General features: G+C 45.5%; 2 protein-coding genes across 2 annotated transcripts in view; one reads left to right on the top strand and one right to left on the bottom strand.

Annotated features, from left to right (window-relative positions):
• LOC119386742 (mannose-P-dolichol utilization defect 1 protein) overlaps positions 1–8022 on the bottom strand; it is a 76708-nt gene extending 68686 nt beyond the window's left edge. Inside the window, exons 1-2 of the mRNA XM_037654024.2 lie at positions 7830–8022; positions 6754–6819 (exon numbers count right to left, since the gene is read on the bottom strand). Of these exons, the coding sequence (XP_037509952.1) occupies positions 6754–6819; positions 7830–7917 (154 nt within the window). The 5' untranslated portion in view covers positions 7918–8022. The remainder of the gene's footprint in view (positions 1–6753; positions 6820–7829) is intronic.
• A 549-nt stretch (positions 8023–8571) lies between these two features.
• Positions 8572–16449, top strand: part of LOC119386741 (uncharacterized) — a 73581-nt gene continuing 65703 nt past the window's right edge. Inside the window, exons 1-2 of the mRNA XM_037654023.2 lie at positions 8572–8748; positions 13543–13634. Of these exons, the coding sequence (XP_037509951.1) occupies positions 8607–8748; positions 13543–13634 (234 nt within the window). The 5' untranslated portion in view covers positions 8572–8606. The remainder of the gene's footprint in view (positions 8749–13542; positions 13635–16449) is intronic.

The raw sequence follows: 16449 nt of genomic DNA, 5'->3' as shown, positions 1-16449 counted from the left end.
CTGTTCGCTAGTTGGCGGAGTAGACTTGACTACTGCCGCCGTGGGGGCAGGCGCCACAGCCGACGGGTCGCTCTGCGCAGACCGAGGGAGTGGCGGGGGCCGATGCGTCGCGGCCCCCCGGCGCGCCGCATCAGCGTAGGGTGTGCTGTGAAAGGGTGAGCACCTTTTACGGGCTTCGCGGAAAGAAATGTTCTTTGTACTTCAATGTGATGATGTCCTTTTCTTTTTTCCAGCTTGGACATGAACGTGAGTATGCAGGATGGTTGCCGTCACAGTTGACGCAGTGTGGTGGCTCAGCACAGTTGTCGGAGGGGTGGCCTTGAACACCGCATTTAGGACAAGTTTGATGACTACGGCAGCTGAGTGATCCGTGGCCGAATCTCTGGCATTGGAAGCAACGTCTGGGGTTAGGAATGTATTGTCTGACATTTAATTTTATGTAGCCTGTTTCAATGGTTTGGGGAACAACACTGGTTGCAAATATGAGAATCAGGTGTTTCGTTGGGATTTCTTTTCCTTCTCTTCTAATAACGATTCGTTTCACATCAGTTACGTTCTGGCTTTTCCATCCCTCTAGCAGTTCAGCTTCAGACAAGTCAAGGAGGTCTACTTCAGAAACGACACCGCGTAAGGTGTTCATGGACCTATGGGGTGACGCTGTAATGGCTATGCTTCCAAGTGATACGAGAGTGCTGAGTTTTTCATACTGTTGTTTCGCTGTGACTTCGAGAAGAAGGTCACCGCTCGCCATTTTGGTTACCTTGTAGCCCGGCCCTAAAGCTTCGGTCAAGGATTTTGCGACTGTGAATGGTGAAATAGCTCTTGCGAGTTTGTCAGGGTTCTGGCTGTGAAGGACATGGAACTTTGGAAACGTTTCTGCTGTTCGGGTCAGAGAATCGAGCATTTCGTCGGTGCGTACCCTCTTGTGAGGGTAACGATCAAGGAGACGGGGGAATGGAGCTGTTTCCGTTATAGTTGTGTGTGTTTCGGCAGCAGTGGCGGCCACCCACCATGGAGTGCAACTTGGGGACGCTGCAGCACTTATGATCTAAGGCTGCAGACGCCAGCCGTACAATGCCACTATAGCCTAATATATTATGTCCAAGAGAGGACACATATACACGGTTAACCCGGGCCGCCTACGAAAATGGGGAAGTAACAGAAGAGATTAGGAGACAGGACAGCGAGGAAAGAGGATAGGAAAGCGAAAGATCAGAGAGGGGGATAGCAAAAGGCGACCGCCGATTTCCCCTGGGTGGGTCAGCCCAGGGGTGCCGTCTACGTGAAGCAGGGGCCAAAGGGGTGTGTTGCCTCTGCCGGGGGGCCTTAAAGGTCCAAGCACCCGGCGTCGGCTCAACCCCCAGGATCCCCTTTTCCCCGGACACGGCACAGCCACGCACGGCTAGGCGTGGGAGGGGTCGAAGCCCCCCGTTAGCTCGGGTACGTGGTGTCGCTACACACCAAACGCCTGTTTCCACAGACGCCCCTGCGGGGGCACTGAGATATCCCTTAGAGCTAACTACTGCAGCACTGATATCGCCACGCGCGCTTCTTTTTGTCGTTTTTATGTAACTATAGTCCGTTGCACGCGTAGCCGCCGCCTTGCGCAAGCCGCGCCCTAATGTCTGGCAACCTTCCAGATTATCTTGGAATCTTCTTATAGGCTTGAGCGCACAAACGCGAACAGTTGAGATTATTCTCGAACTAACGCGGCCACCAGCGATAAGGCTCGAATGTTCGATGCCGCATGTATAAGTGCCGCCGCGCCTTACTGCACACCAGATTATCGACGGCCGACGCTCTGTTCCCTGCTATCAGTACACTGAGTGCCTTGCTTGCAGTTTGACTTTCCATTTCCCGGCCACAAGTTCGGCCAAATAAAGAGTTGCGTATTTCCAAGTTCTTCTGGAGTCTTCTTCACCGTCACGACCACGTTACAATATTTGCCTCTGCACTAGCTCACATAAATTCGCTCCGACTGCCACGCCCTCGTCAAACCCTTTATCGTCTCATGGACTAAAAAACAATCGAGGTGTCATATCATGCTTGCACGTACCCACGGCAGCAGTCGACAAAAAAGAGCGTTAACCTACAAAAAAAAAAAAAGAAAAAACAAAGATCGGATTCTCCCGAAGGAGGCTTCTCCTGACGAACACGTTAAATGCGGGGAAGCCAGCCCGCTATGTTTTACATGCGCGCATGAACAAATTTTAAATAAGCTCAGAGAGAGAAAAAAATAATAAAAACTATGTACACGTGGATTTCATGGTCTGTCTGGTCTATGTGAAGCCTTCATTGGTGCTTGCAACAAACACTGGCCTTGTTAAGCGGCATTTTGATAGCACGGAAAAACAAGACTAAGTTGGACATGTTTTCACACGAAAGCCACAGTTTCGCCGAAACGGTGAAACAATGAATACAGTAGCAACAAACATGTATGCTATACGAAGTAAGGCGAGCAGCTCACTCCCTTAGCATTCGACCCGGCGCGACTCAACAAAACGATGGCGTAAGGAAACGCGGTAGCTGCAGCGAGCGAAGCGACCTTGGCGTTGCTTATGGCTTCAACGCGAACTGAGCGGTGCAGCACGTACATAGATGCGAGCTCTCTGCTGGTCCCTGTCGAGGTTGGGCGCATTTCGAATAGGCTGCATGCATTTCCGAGGAAGCTTCGGGCATCATGAAAAACAAGGCGCGTCTTGTTTCTTTAGGGTGCCTGGAGCTTATTTAGCAATGCGTGCAACATGTTCGGAAGGTTCCGCGTGCTGTTTGCGAATGAGCATTTCATGCAAATACAGCGTTGTTGAACTCGCTAGGATACACGTGTCTGAATAAACAACGCAGACTACCGACGGTACCTTACCATCGAAAGCTCCTTCAGCATTGCCAAAGTGCCCAGCATACTTTTTTTATGTGAACGTATGTGGGCCACCGTGAGCAACATTGTAGACATTGCAGCATGTGCTTTTGTGCTCTTACAGAAGGTGCCCGATGGAAAAGACTATAAACGCTTCGAAGGATAGACATTGACACAAAAATTAATCCGGTGTTAACTGCACGTGGAAGCCATTAGCACAAGTATTAATGCACCTTAGGAATGATATGTGTAGTAAACACATTAGTGTAATGCTCCCCCTTTTGGTTCAGCTGCATTTTGCCTTTAATTTTCATCATCATTTTGTTCTTTGCCTAGCTACAAATAAGACGTAGTATTTCAAAATTTTAAAATGCCAACAATTGTCACCCTCTCACCCAGATGTAGTGGCAGGGATACTCGAAAGTGCAGACTTAATTATGCACTGGAAATCATGCGAGTAGTTGCCAATATAAAACACTCAACAGATCTCAATAAAGTTTGTGAAGCAAGCGTGCAAGACGGCTGAATTAAATGGAACATCATCTGCAGCAGTGTACTTTCCCAGCGAAGCCAAGCCACATAAAAATCCACACACTGATTGTCATCCTTTCAGTGGCCAAACGAGTGCACTGCGAGATCCCCCATGGTCTTCTTAGGACAAAATAATACTCTTCTGGGAAGGCAAGAGTCAACAGGGTCAGCCAGGCACAACATGGCTAGATAGTATTCTTTTTAAACCACAGGGAAATGTCATGATAAGATATGGTAGGTGTGAAAATACAGACACAAGAGTGAAGCCAGGACAACACAAATGCTGGTGTTTGATGCTGCGTCTCTTATCACGAACCCCTAACAACTAGCTCAGCTTTCTGTCATTCAAAACAGGGAAATTCAAGGTGAGCTTAAAGAAGTTGCACTAGATAGATTTCTGTGGCGCACATAAACTCATTATGTCACTAGCAGTCATCAGCGAGTAGCACTGACAATTGGGCGAGTTGGTACAGATGCATGGCTTCAGAACGGCGCAACAAGGAAGACGAAAATACGAAAGATCACACGTTGTGTTCGTGTGATCTTTCGTATTTTCGTCTTCCTTGTTGCGCCGTTCTGAAGCCATGCAGTCATCAGCGACTTGGCGGTAAATGACAAGAACAACTAGCACATGTTCTACGGCTACATTTCTCGCACAATGTAGCACTGAACGCTTTTGTTTTCTTTCTCTGCGTCTTTCCTTCATGTTCCGCAGCAAATCCTAAAGGAAAAAAAAAGTGGTCCAGACATAATTAGACATCCCACCAGGCTGTGTTCACAAAGCGTGTTTGTAAAGCTCAAGCATAATTTCTCGACATGCCATCCAAGACAAAATCAGCAAGCATCTTGCACAAACTCTGTCCATGAAATTCCGCAGCTCCTGCGTTTTGCACTTCTGTACTCTAAAACGTAGTTTTGAAGGGCAGAGCCTAAAAAAGCTATGACTGAAAGTTGTTTACTTTCGCCACGTATTGATATGAGTGAACATAACTTGCTGGCTCAGTTGGTGGATGTATGCAAGTTCTCTTTTAAAGTTTGACAAGGGTGTATTTGCCACTGCCTATTTAGGTCGCCAGTCAGTAGAATAGTTTGTTAACGTTGCAAGAACAATTGTCATTCAGGTAAAAGGCGCATTATGCCCTTTTATTTCAAATCACTTTTCCCTGGTTTTCAGAGGCTACAGACCAAAATGTAACACTACTCCAGTCGTACCGGTGAAATGTTCTGGCTCAACTGGTAATGCCGAAATGCGAAAGTTGTAGGTTCGGTGCCTACAGGCAGTTAGTTGTTTTTCATCCACTTTCGTTTCTCTTTACTTCATAGTTTAGTGCACTTTAGTCACAGCCTATGAATAATGCCCTCTTTGCTTCTCTTGGCTTCATTATCTGTTAGCTTCATACAGTTGTGCCTAACAAAAAACATGCCCCTTAATTAATTTGTTTCCCTCCTTTTATTCATTCATTCTATAAGACTTTTATAAAAAAATGTGACTGCACAATACACTACTGTATATAGCAAAATGTTTGGGCAATCGAAAGCCAGCAACTACAGCCGCACATCACATGGAACCCAACGATTAGGTTAAAAGTATATGGAAACTGCATCTAGTTACAGTCTGTGTGGTATATTCACAATGTCTGCAATAAAAAATACGCAGAATAACACGGCACTAGCGAGTGATGACCTATTCATAACTTTTTGCAATAAACAAAAACAAACAGCCAATGATGTCTCATTGAGCACGACAATACTCTTGACCACTATTCGGTGTAGCTTAACTACCAGGGGTCGCAGTCTGAGGTTATCGCCGTAGGCGATATCGCCATATTGTCGTGTTTGATGCACACTGACTGGCTAGTGAGCAAAACCGGAAAACTGATGGCACCATCTAGTAATTTCGGCGATGTCAACTTAATGTCAAGGCACTTTACGGTGTTTTTGACATGCCTGGTAAACAAAAACACCTTTTCCCCGTTGGTCGGTGGTAAAGTGTAGCATTTCAGTGACACAGATGATAGCTTCTTTCTAGTGTTGTTCCTCAGTGGAGGCGCGCAGCATTTTTTTTACGCTAAAGCTTTGAGTGAGCCTAACCTTGTTTTTCAGTGATCGCTGTTTTGTGAGAACGTGTTTTTTGGTAGTTTGAACATGCCAGCAGCATGAACTGTGCATTGCTCGTGTGGTTTATTGCGCACTGGCAAGATGTTGAGACGATGTCACTGGGGCAGTACACCCCAGCTAAACTCTCTCAGTATGCCGTTTTAAAGGGGTGCAGACTCGAAAATTTTCAGTTGTCATTTTTTTGTGTCAAATGAAAGACAAATCTCTCAAGAGCCTAGAAAATTATCTGGTAAGCGTGAGTGCACCCTGAAAAATCACTTACAACATGTTCTTAGAGGCTCGTTTCGGTTCCTACTGTACCCTGCCGTAACGACAAGGTATGAACTTGTCGTGATGTGCTCGTGAAAGATGTCGTGACGTTTCCACGGCCACTTCGATGCGTGGCTCCGTTGGTGACTCACAAGCGGCCGTTTTTAATATTTTGGTGATGAGCAAGCAGCCATTTTGAATGTTTTTGGTGCACGACGTCATCACAACTAGCCATACTGGCGCTTGAAGTCACCAAATCGATGTCATGCTAGTGTTAACATTAGTAGGTGTGTCTTGCGAAAATTGATTTTAATATCAAAATAAATATCTTATCAACATTTACTGAGCTTCACACTTGCTCAGAGCCATCTCTGTATGCAGGAGATTTGTATGATGGACTAAACTCCCCTTCGAAAATTGGTGTCTGTATCCCTGTAAACTCTAAACTGGAATACGTTTCCCTCAAGCGTACATTCTTTAAAAATTATACTGCACTTTAAACAATTACATAAGAAATGGTTAAAGCACTTTCAACATTTCTTTTATTTCAAATAGCCAGAGCCAAGCCAAGCTACTGCACAGAAGCCGGCACACTCGCAAACTCCACACTCTGTGCTCCTACAGTACACTCTCTTGTGTTGTAAGACTTTCGAAATCACCAACGGCCAGTGCAACGATCATGTCATGGGCAAGTATTTGATTCAGCTACTGAACACGTCAGACAACACATCACGCAAGGCGACACTGTTGCCTTTCACGGTCACCTTAGAATGCGGCCGCAGCGGAAAAGAGAAAGGGGCAACAAAAAAAAAGGGGAGGTAGGCACTGGTCTCTCTAGGTTCCAATCGGGGCTTTACAACTGGCTGCCAACATTTTGCTTGCTTTGTATTTTATGGGACTATTGGGGGCAGTAAACCGTCAGCAGGTGTTTTGCAGCTGTGTATGCGTTTTGATGAGCATGGTGGTGTGAGGACACGCAACGTGTGTGTTTAGCTCACCCAGTGTGGATCCAACTATGATGCCGTAGCCTAGACATTTGCTCAACGCTAACTTGAGACAGCCCACTGCAAAAGAAAAAGAAACATGGCAGAAAAATCAATCGCTACCAGATTGAACGAAGATGATAATGGTGTTGTTGCAGATGAACAATATTTTCGATCGCTTAGCCATCTTTAGCGAGCACTAGCAGACATCACTAGCTATCATTTAGCAAACAATGATCTAGAACAGCCAGTGCTAATGATGATGTTCAAGTAGATATAATAGTCATTTAGTTGAAGTCACGTATAACTGTGAAACTTCATAGCTCTGTTACAGTGTTTTTCCTTGAGACTCGTCTCACATAGCCCGCTAAAGGAGTATGATCACACAGAACATGAGTAAAACGGGCCAAAGAAGACAGTGCAATCACAGAAGGTAATGAAAGGGAAGAGAGATTGCAGGAATTAAAAGGCAGCACATAGCACTCGGCAAGGAAAGTCTGGTTTCCTTTTAAGATGTGATTACGGGGCCAACGAGGAAGTGAAGGTCTTTAAGGCGATTCACGGCAACAATGGAAACAGTGAGGGGGTCCGAACAATGAAAGTTCTAAACTTTCACCCGGACGTGTTATCGCGCGCGACACCGCCGATGCCGCTGTGTTAAAGAGAGGGGACGTTGCCCTTCGCTGACGCGATACGAGTTTTACGTTTCTCGCACGAGAACAATATCGTCAGGAAGCCCACATTCGATCAAGCAGGTATGACGAGCACCAATTTCGTAAAGAAATAAACTCTTCACGACAAAACGTCCATTCCACGGGTCGTCTTATTGCGCGTATCTTTTTCGTCCCAGATAAGCGAAAGTCCAGAACCGCGCTGTCGCTCGATTAGTTTAAGAGGAGGCAGAACGGAAGCGATACACATCTAAACACGCGCACGCGGTTTTTTTCTTTTCGCCCCCGAGGACTTTTTGCGTTCGCTATTTCCTCGACGGAAAGTGCGATCATCCGACACACAGCAGACGACCCCGAAGGAACCCAGGACGTTGTGGACTAAAATACAAAATAACGCCGAGGCTTCGGTCGCCGACTTACCATTTTCGAAGTTGTGTCGTACGATTATCTCGTCGTAGCATTTTCCGGGAAAGAAAGCTTGTAGCACTTGCTTGACTAGCGTACCCATGTCGTTACGATTACCGCCACCGCCACGAAAACTCAACCCAAGTGACGGTGACGAATGCCGTAGCGACGAAACACCTTAGTGGAGGTAGCGCGTTGAGTACGAAACTTTCTGTTTAACATGTCAAGTAGTTCTTCCTAATATGGTGAAAAAATAAGAATATATAAATTTTATTGGTTTGAAAATAATATACTTGTACATACCTTATAGCTTAAATATAAAGTTAAGTGTTTAAATGAGGTATTTTATTAGGCAATAATCAGGCGTTGTAAAACATAGAACTGAAAGTGTTCTACTACAATTATATTTAAGCTATGTTGCAGTGTTGCCTGACGTCAAATGTTTTCGCTCTGCGGGTAATTATAACAAACCACAAATTAAATTAAAAACCGCGAATAAATCAATCAATACAAGCACAAAAGTGCGTTAATAAAATTATTAAAGATATTAGTGCGCAGTGCGTGACAACTAGCGAGCTTGAAAAAGTAAAGTCAATAGCACGACATGTACGAAAGTGCAAAAATAGTTAAAAATCACTAGCTGTCTGTGTCGTGTAATAGCTGATGTGAAACAAGGTTACTAGTGAAATGAGAAGCTTATTGCGGCGCAAATGAACTGTTTTATTAGTAGATTTATGACCACAAGCTGTCAACATTGATGGACACAACCTTTTGTCGAAGAGCGTTTCTAAAATGGCGACCAGCGCCGAAGAAAACTGTCACGACGACCCAAACTTTGCGGTGATCTGTTCGTTCATACTGAATTTCGGTGAATTATGCGGCGTCAACATCTCCATCTCCGAGCTGCAGTCTATGCTGGAGGATACCAAAAATGGTACGTGATCGGCTGCACTCTCGTAATGCCGCCGAACGACGATGGGCCGTGTTCTTCTTCCCCCCTTCTCCCCTCTCGAAAAAATCGCTGGCCCGTTAGCGTCGCATTTGCCTGGTACCGTGAACGATGCAACATCGACACGCGTTTACGCCGATCGCAAAATCGCAGGCACGTGCAACCACGAACGCGAACGCTCAGGAAGAACTGGTGCCGACGAGCGTCGTGTGTTTTCCGTGTAGCGAACGATAGCGCGAGCGCGACCTCCATGGCTCGGCAGCGACTCTCGGGCCTTTGCGATTGCGTCGGTCGCGCGATGCTACGAGCATTCTTTTGTGGCAGGCAGCGGTACGATCGCTTTCTGAGCTTCGATTCAAATACCGCTGCGAAGCCTTAAGCGCGTAGGTCAACCAGCAGCTGCCGACTTTTTGCAGATTAAGCTAGCGCATCGTAAAAGCCGACGGAGTGACTGGTTCGACTTGCCGACCATCGGCGGCGGCGCAATTTGCGCTGACAGCGCGGCTCGGGTGCCGGGCTGCACGCGTCTAATGGTCGGAAATTTCCCAGGCTGTGTGATTTGTAGCGGCCTTTCGTTTTCGCCGCAGTAGTGTGTAGCCGTTGCTGCTCGCTGCGCGCTTCGAAACGGCCCATCGGGGATGAGACCTGTTTGTTCGAAGCTGACCGGAACGGCAGCGGCGAAAAAGAAAAATAAGCGGAAGCGCCTCCCGCTGGCAAGAGTCCGGCGCGCGCGGGCGGGCGCCAGCGAAAGGGGGAAAAGAAAGGCTTTCCAGAGTTCGTATAACGTCGTTTATCGCATCGACGTGATCACAGCTAGACTGCGCGCGCTACTGTCGAAGCACTGCGGTGCCTCTCGAAGACGGCGCTTGAGTAACGATATTGGCAGCGTCGCGCTGCTCACGCCAGCAGTTTTATTTTTTCTGTCGTCTGCATTCGCCGCCGCGCGCTCATGCGAGTTGCCGGCTTTTGCGTGTCGTGCGTGTTCAGCGATTTCATCGCATCTTCCCCTTACGACCGTGCTGTCTGCATACACTGACCACGTCTGTGAATATTCAATGAGAAAATAAATGAAAGCGTAATACGCGGCCGCTGTGGTGCGAAAACGGCGTGGGCGGGTCGAACTGTCGGCTCCGCCGCATCGCATCCGAAAGCGCGCGTGTCATGTGATGCGTAGCACGTTGGTTCCGCTTCTTGTTTCGAGGTGTCCCATTGGGCTCCTGTCCACTTCACGCCAATTCCTGCACAACTTATACTGAACCCGATGTATTTGTGCTGCAAATTGCCACTGGCGCCTAGCTATGATCTCTCGGGAATTAATTGCTGTTTTTTTTTTTATCTGGTTACGGTAGTGGAGCGCTGTAAGATGTGTTACTTTGCAACGTTGTACTGTTTGTTAAAATTTTGTGCCCAGCAGTTGATTTCGTAGCTTCCATTATTCTCCTTTGGGCACATATATGTAAACCCGAAATCTGTTTTCATGTTTCATACCGAAGTTTATCTGTTTTTATTTATTGGATACCGTGAGCCTAAGCATGCCCATACAGGAGTGAACAATGAGTACATAGGTAAATTTTTCGGCAGAATAACATGAAAATAGTTGCCACACTTGAACACAATGTGACAAAGTTGTCTACATAATTGGAGAAGAAAAACCAGAAGTTCTGTTTTTGCATGACTCAGTGCTACGTACATACAAAATTCGGTGTAAGAGTGAACTTAGCCATGTAGAAATATAGCAATTTCAAGGGGTTACACAAAAAGGAATTCATCAATTTCAGCAGTGAATGCCTCGAACATTCATGCAAGCATGTGGCGTAGCTTGCTTTCCATTTTTCTGTGGTAAACGGGAAGAAAGAACACTTGTGTCGCAGCATGACATACATGGCGTGATACACTTTGTATGGTTGAGTCTGCAAGAACACTTATAGGGTGGCTTGAGATAGTTATTAATAGTGAGTTTGTCATGATATAAGAAATGCATAAATTTCAAAGAAGCAATGCGCTGGCAGGTTTCAAGTGTCTGTATCACAGCGCAATTGTGCAGTAGTGTCACATCGCCATTCCTTTAGTACGTAAAATAAATGAAACAAAGCACCTTGTTTTCTATTGCCTCTAAGTTTTCGAGATGTTACACTTGGTATGGATTCCATGCGACATTAATATATTCGAGAATGGGGCATACGAGAGATTGATAGGCATGAGAGTGTGACATTCAGGGGCACTGTTGCAAGTTTTATGCGCAGATACCTTAGTTACCTGAATGCTTTTTGATACACATTATTAATTAATGTGTGTGTGTCCCATTTCAGTGTACTTGTTAGTGTTACCCATAAGTATTTGTATGATTCTGTCCATGCAACGTTTCATCTCATGAGGTTGTGCAAGTGTGGTTTCACCAAACTTCATTATTTGTTTTAGTTAATTTGCTTAACCTTTTTTAGCATATGCAAGCTTACACAAAACTGTTTTTCATCAGGCTATAGAATAAAATGCTGAGCCTACCGACAGCAACAGTAATGTGTTTCATTGTTTTTGGTGCGTGGAAGCTGTGAAGTGTTGCGAGGGGATGCCCAGATGCACCAAGTCCTACTCTATCACTCTGAACCAGCCTTCAGTCTCAGTAGTGCCTCCTACATCAGAGACAAGTGCAGTGTTGTCTGGTGGTAGCCAGTAGTGCTCAGTTTCGAGCCAGGACCAGTTTTTTACTGATCAACTCTGCTGTATCTCTAGCCTTGCGCCACCAGTGCAAGCTGCGCCCTGCTTTTTTGAGCCAAGTAGCCAGCCTTGCCACACAAGGGTGTGATAGCGAAGCCAGCGCCAAATTATGCACTGATGTGCCAGGGGTTGCTAGGCAGTGCAAGGTGACGTCATCGCTCCACGAGGTTTTTTGTTCACGACGGACGGACTAATGCTTGGCTTAAACAGCTTCGCTGTTAAATGCTCGGCTGTTAAAGGGGCCCTGCAACACTTTTCCAAGTAATCGTCAAATGGCTTCATTAAAAGGACCTATTACCTCATGAATTGACTGCGACAAAAATTTTTATAATCCATCAAGTATGAGCGGAGTTGCAGGGATTTGTTGCACGCGTCAAGCGCTTTATCTCCCCCTTTGTACTAGCGAGTGCATTGAAAGCTACGCCGGGAGGGGTAGGACAAGGGGGCAAGAAGATGCGTCCCTTTGTCAGGGCGCATGATGACCTTGAGCACTTTTCATTTTTTCTTCAAACGTGCGGCTTACTTTCAGTGCGATCGCACGCGGGCATGTGGCGGCATACCGCAGCAGCCATGGTAACTATGGAGCTCACGATGCTCAAATCAACCAATGGCCGTGGTCTTTGAGTTTATGGCGCAGTCATTTTAATTTGGGTTTATGGTATCATTTGTCGAGAGAAGAGGGAACGATTTCTTGCTGACTTTGAGAATTAATTCTAAATTCCAGGCCTCATACTCCGCTGTAATGTTTGGCTCCTGTGTTCTCAGGAGCCTTGACTACTGATCGGCAGCGTTTTCTGACTATGCTAAAAAAGTGTTGCTGGGACCCTTTAAAAAAGAAAGGGTGACCTACACCCAGAAGTTTCTGTAAGTGGTCATTCTGGAGGTGTGCGGTTTTGAAATTACTGGGCATATGGCTTTGGGACTTTAAGTTAATAGTTTATCAAAAAGGCTGGAGTATATCGCTTTGTGAAGATATCAGCCATTCAGCATAGTTGCCTTGATAGCTGTGTTGTTGTGCTGTTGAGGCTGGGGTTTTAATACTGGCTGGTTTTCAGTGCATGTGAATGCCCTTTCCTGCTTAGACTTAGGTACACATTAGAGCAACCCCAGGCGGCAAACATTTACCCGAAGTGCCGCACTGTAGCATGCCATAGCTATAAAATTTGAACACACCGTTGCCACTTGTTCTTTTTGTGCGCTTTTAGGGGTGAAGCACCTTAGGGTCTCAGCGTGTCGGCGTGTAGCGTTGTCTGTTGTCGCGGCGTGCATCGTTGTCTGCTGTCATGACAGTCCATTTCCTTGAGTGCAAGCGAGGACACCACTGCCTCAGTGCTCGCTGTGTGGTGAGAGAAAGCGAATGGCGCGTGTTGACTGTGGAAACGCTCTTTCTGCGATGAACGCTGAACTACCAGCTCGCAAGGAACAAGTACGCACCCTCGCCCGCGAGAGACAACGACGACACAGGCAACATCTGCTAGCGAATTTCTTCATTGAAATAACTGACTGCTTACGCTGCACAATCGTTCACCAGCCACTGCGTATATATAGGCACTGGATCTTGACCTGCAATGCAGTGTGCCGGTGGCAGATTTCTCTTGTGCATAGTTGAACAATAAAGATTCGCGGTGCACACATTAACTAAAAGCAGACTGTGAGTCCCTGTGTCTAATCTTTCTTCTGTCTCTCATTGCCCATTAGCAGTGATTTTGCTGTGGGAAACACCGGCGCACACTGCATGCTTCGCCCCTCGCCAATTTTTTTCCCCTTTTTACACCTTTCCCAACTTGCCAAGCGTGTTTTCGCGGGAAATGTGGTGTTCTTGGTACTGTAACAGAGTAATCTCCTAATACTAGTAATATCATCTTTCTTTTTCCTTTAGTATGCCTTTGAATTGGTGCCAGAGAGAAACAATAAATGAGTTCACACTAATGTAGTAATCTCGTAAACATACTGCCTGCAGTACTTTTGTTGTTAGTAGTTAATTGGGCATCACCAGGTTTTGTGACATTTTCCCTCCACAACTATGAACTCTGATTGTGTTTTTGTTCTGTTGTGGGAATGCAGTGGACCAGACCCTGATAGACCTGCACGTTCATCTTCTGAGGAAAGGAAATAGGAGGGTGCAGCGTGACCGTTGGGAGAAAGCACTCATAAAGGTTTGTCTTGTTCATATTGCTTCACATGCGATCCTGTATGGAGAGCAGAGTAGTCTTTTGTTGTTGTTGTTGTTTTCCTTGTTAATATTGTGTTGGAAACTCGCCTGCCAATGACGAGTATTTTTGATCCTGAAGACAAAGTTACAAAGTTATCTAAAGACAAATGTGACATTCTCCTACTACAAAAAGAAAAGGGGGGGGATATATTTTGCTTGTTGCAGCACAAAGTTTGAAAACATATGCATGGGAGACTTTTGTGGAATATTTGCGCATCTCTAAAACATGCTGTTCTGCTCACTTCTGAGACTTGCAAACCAGGCGTAGATTTAGATTTGAGGGGGTGGCGAGGTGTATGACTTTGAAATACAGATTGATGATGATTTGACGGATGCTTACAATTTGTGTTAATAAAAAAATTATTCTTGCCCCTGTACGTGGTTTAACAACACAGTAATAGTTGGGAAAAAGGACTTCACGAGTTCGTCACATGCTGTGGTGCTGTGCTTGCAAACCTCGAAGAGCTGGGATCAGGACATCTGCTTGACTACCCCCCTCAGATCTATGCACACTTGCAACCAAACCTAACATATTATATACACCAATTAGACTGTGGTTACCTTAGTGAGATTAAACAAAGTACACAAGGTCAGAGAAACCTAAAGCAACACCACACTCAGCCAGCTTGCCAGACGCAGTGAGGTCGCATTTACTGGGTTTAAACACGCGCTATTTCTTCTAGAAAAAAATTAACTAAAATGTGGCATACATGTTAGAATGGAGCACAGAACTGAAAGGTCATGCTGAAATTGAATCCCTAATCTTGGATTCTGCCTCTCAGTATTGAAGGTCATGCTTTGCCATACCTTGGCTTCCGAGAGCTCTTGCAAGCAGCTGTGTGTGTGTAGTCATTGAATGACGCCTACAGCTAGTGTGCAGATTGCATCTTCAGCAGCGTCAGAGCTTTAGGTTCCCCTTGTCCAAGTGAGAAGAAATGGCCATATCTACCTCGCACCGTGTAAACCTTGGTGAGGTAAAAATCGAGGGTGTTATACTCCGTGATGTCTGAAAATCTGTTTGTTTTGATTGAGTGGCATTTTCTTTTTCATTTCTGGCCATGAGAAATCATTTGTGCATTATGAGAGAGTAGATAGAGTACAGATACAAAAGCTCAGCCTCCGTAGTTTCACTTTCTTGGCTGGAAAATGCTGCCCCTGATGGTAGGGCATCTTCATTGTGTTTGAGCCTGCTTTTGAATAGGCAGACAGCCCGTCATCCATTCTACAATTGTGCATGTTTGAGAACTTCAAGCATTGATGCCTCTAGTAAAAATGATAGCGAAGTGCGCATAACTGATGTTTTCAGATTTTTTTTTGTATAATGCCTGATTCTTTATACTTGCGCATAATTGTCACATTTACGCCCATAACTTTGATATCTTTTGTTGGAGTCCAGTGAGTCCAGTATAAAGGAGAAGTGATGGCAGTAGAATCCAAATCGAGCTACTGACAGGGTTTTCGGAGCCTGGTTCTTGTAACGGTGCATTGATTCCGGTCCACCTGCACCAAGTCGATGCATAGCGCCCACTGTTGTTTCAGCTGCTGTGACATAAGAAGACATAAGTAGTTTTGGTATGCAACTACGACCATTGGATTGAAATTGAATGAAGACAATGTTTCATTTTTAAATACGAATAGCATTTCTTTGGTTGTTAGAATAGACTCCAGATAGATGGACTATTCAGTCTCCACTGTGACATTGCTCACACACACACGTGGAAGTGGTGTGCTATTGCAGCATGCATTTACTGATAAACTTGAATACAGTAAAAGCTTGTTAATTCATACTCAAAGGGGACTATAAAATTGTTCAAATTAAGCAGAGCTCGAATTAGCGGGCAGGCACTAGAATTAACGAAAATCGTGCCACACTGTGCGGGCAGAGCCCCAGAAAGCCACCTCTGGACTCGTTATCGCGACTTAGGCACTACTACACATTTGTGGCAGGTGATTTTGTAAATTAGTTCATGGAGCTCTAACAGCGAACACAAATTAATTGATCAGTCAGTGATACGCCAGAAACAGGCACCGACATGCACTCATGTGAGCAGTGAGCCCTAATGTCGAAATGTGTGGCGCTATTTATGCTCCAAAATGCGTTTATTTACATGGCACAGATAACGCAATCAAAATTAAAAGTAGTCAGTCATTTGCTTGCCTTACTTCTGTCGCGACTTCATGAGCATCGTTTGCGGCTTCCCCAAGAGCTCCAGCGCAGCGTCCGAATACTCATCTGCTGAGAAATGCTGCTGTTTCGTTGTTTCGCATCTCTAGTAAATTTGGTTTGGTTTGGTTTTCCAACACATTGTTATCACTCAGGGCCAACTTCTGCTAGGAGCTATAAAAACCAGGGGCTCCCAATTCTAAATAACCGTTGTTGATATTGACAAGTTCAAATTATCGGGAGTTTTCCCCCATGGAAATACGCAGGGCTGTGCCAGGACCAGGGCGTCAGTTTGAATTAACTGTAAGTTCGAGTTAACGAGCTTTTACTGCATAGTATTCACATTTTTCTGACGGTGGCATTTGAACTCTGGGCCTTTGATACTGAAGCCTGATGCTCTAGCCGCCATGACACAGGCACATGCTTTGTCAGTCAGTATAGAATTCAGAATGTCACACGCTTAGACACTTATTGTGTTTCCACAACACTGATGGTTTCCTCATGAATATGCTTCGTTCAGACCAGCACTTTGATATGCTTGGCACATTCTTATGATTCTCACGGACACCAGGCGTGATGGAGGCGAAATGTGGAG

This window comes from Rhipicephalus sanguineus, chromosome 3, assembly GCF_013339695.2.
Source record: "Rhipicephalus sanguineus isolate Rsan-2018 chromosome 3, BIME_Rsan_1.4, whole genome shotgun sequence".
NCBI lineage: Eukaryota > Metazoa > Arthropoda > Arachnida > Ixodida > Ixodidae > Rhipicephalus > Rhipicephalus sanguineus.
Note: the sequence above shows the minus strand (reverse complement) of the source record. Positions and strands in the feature narration are given on the sequence as shown.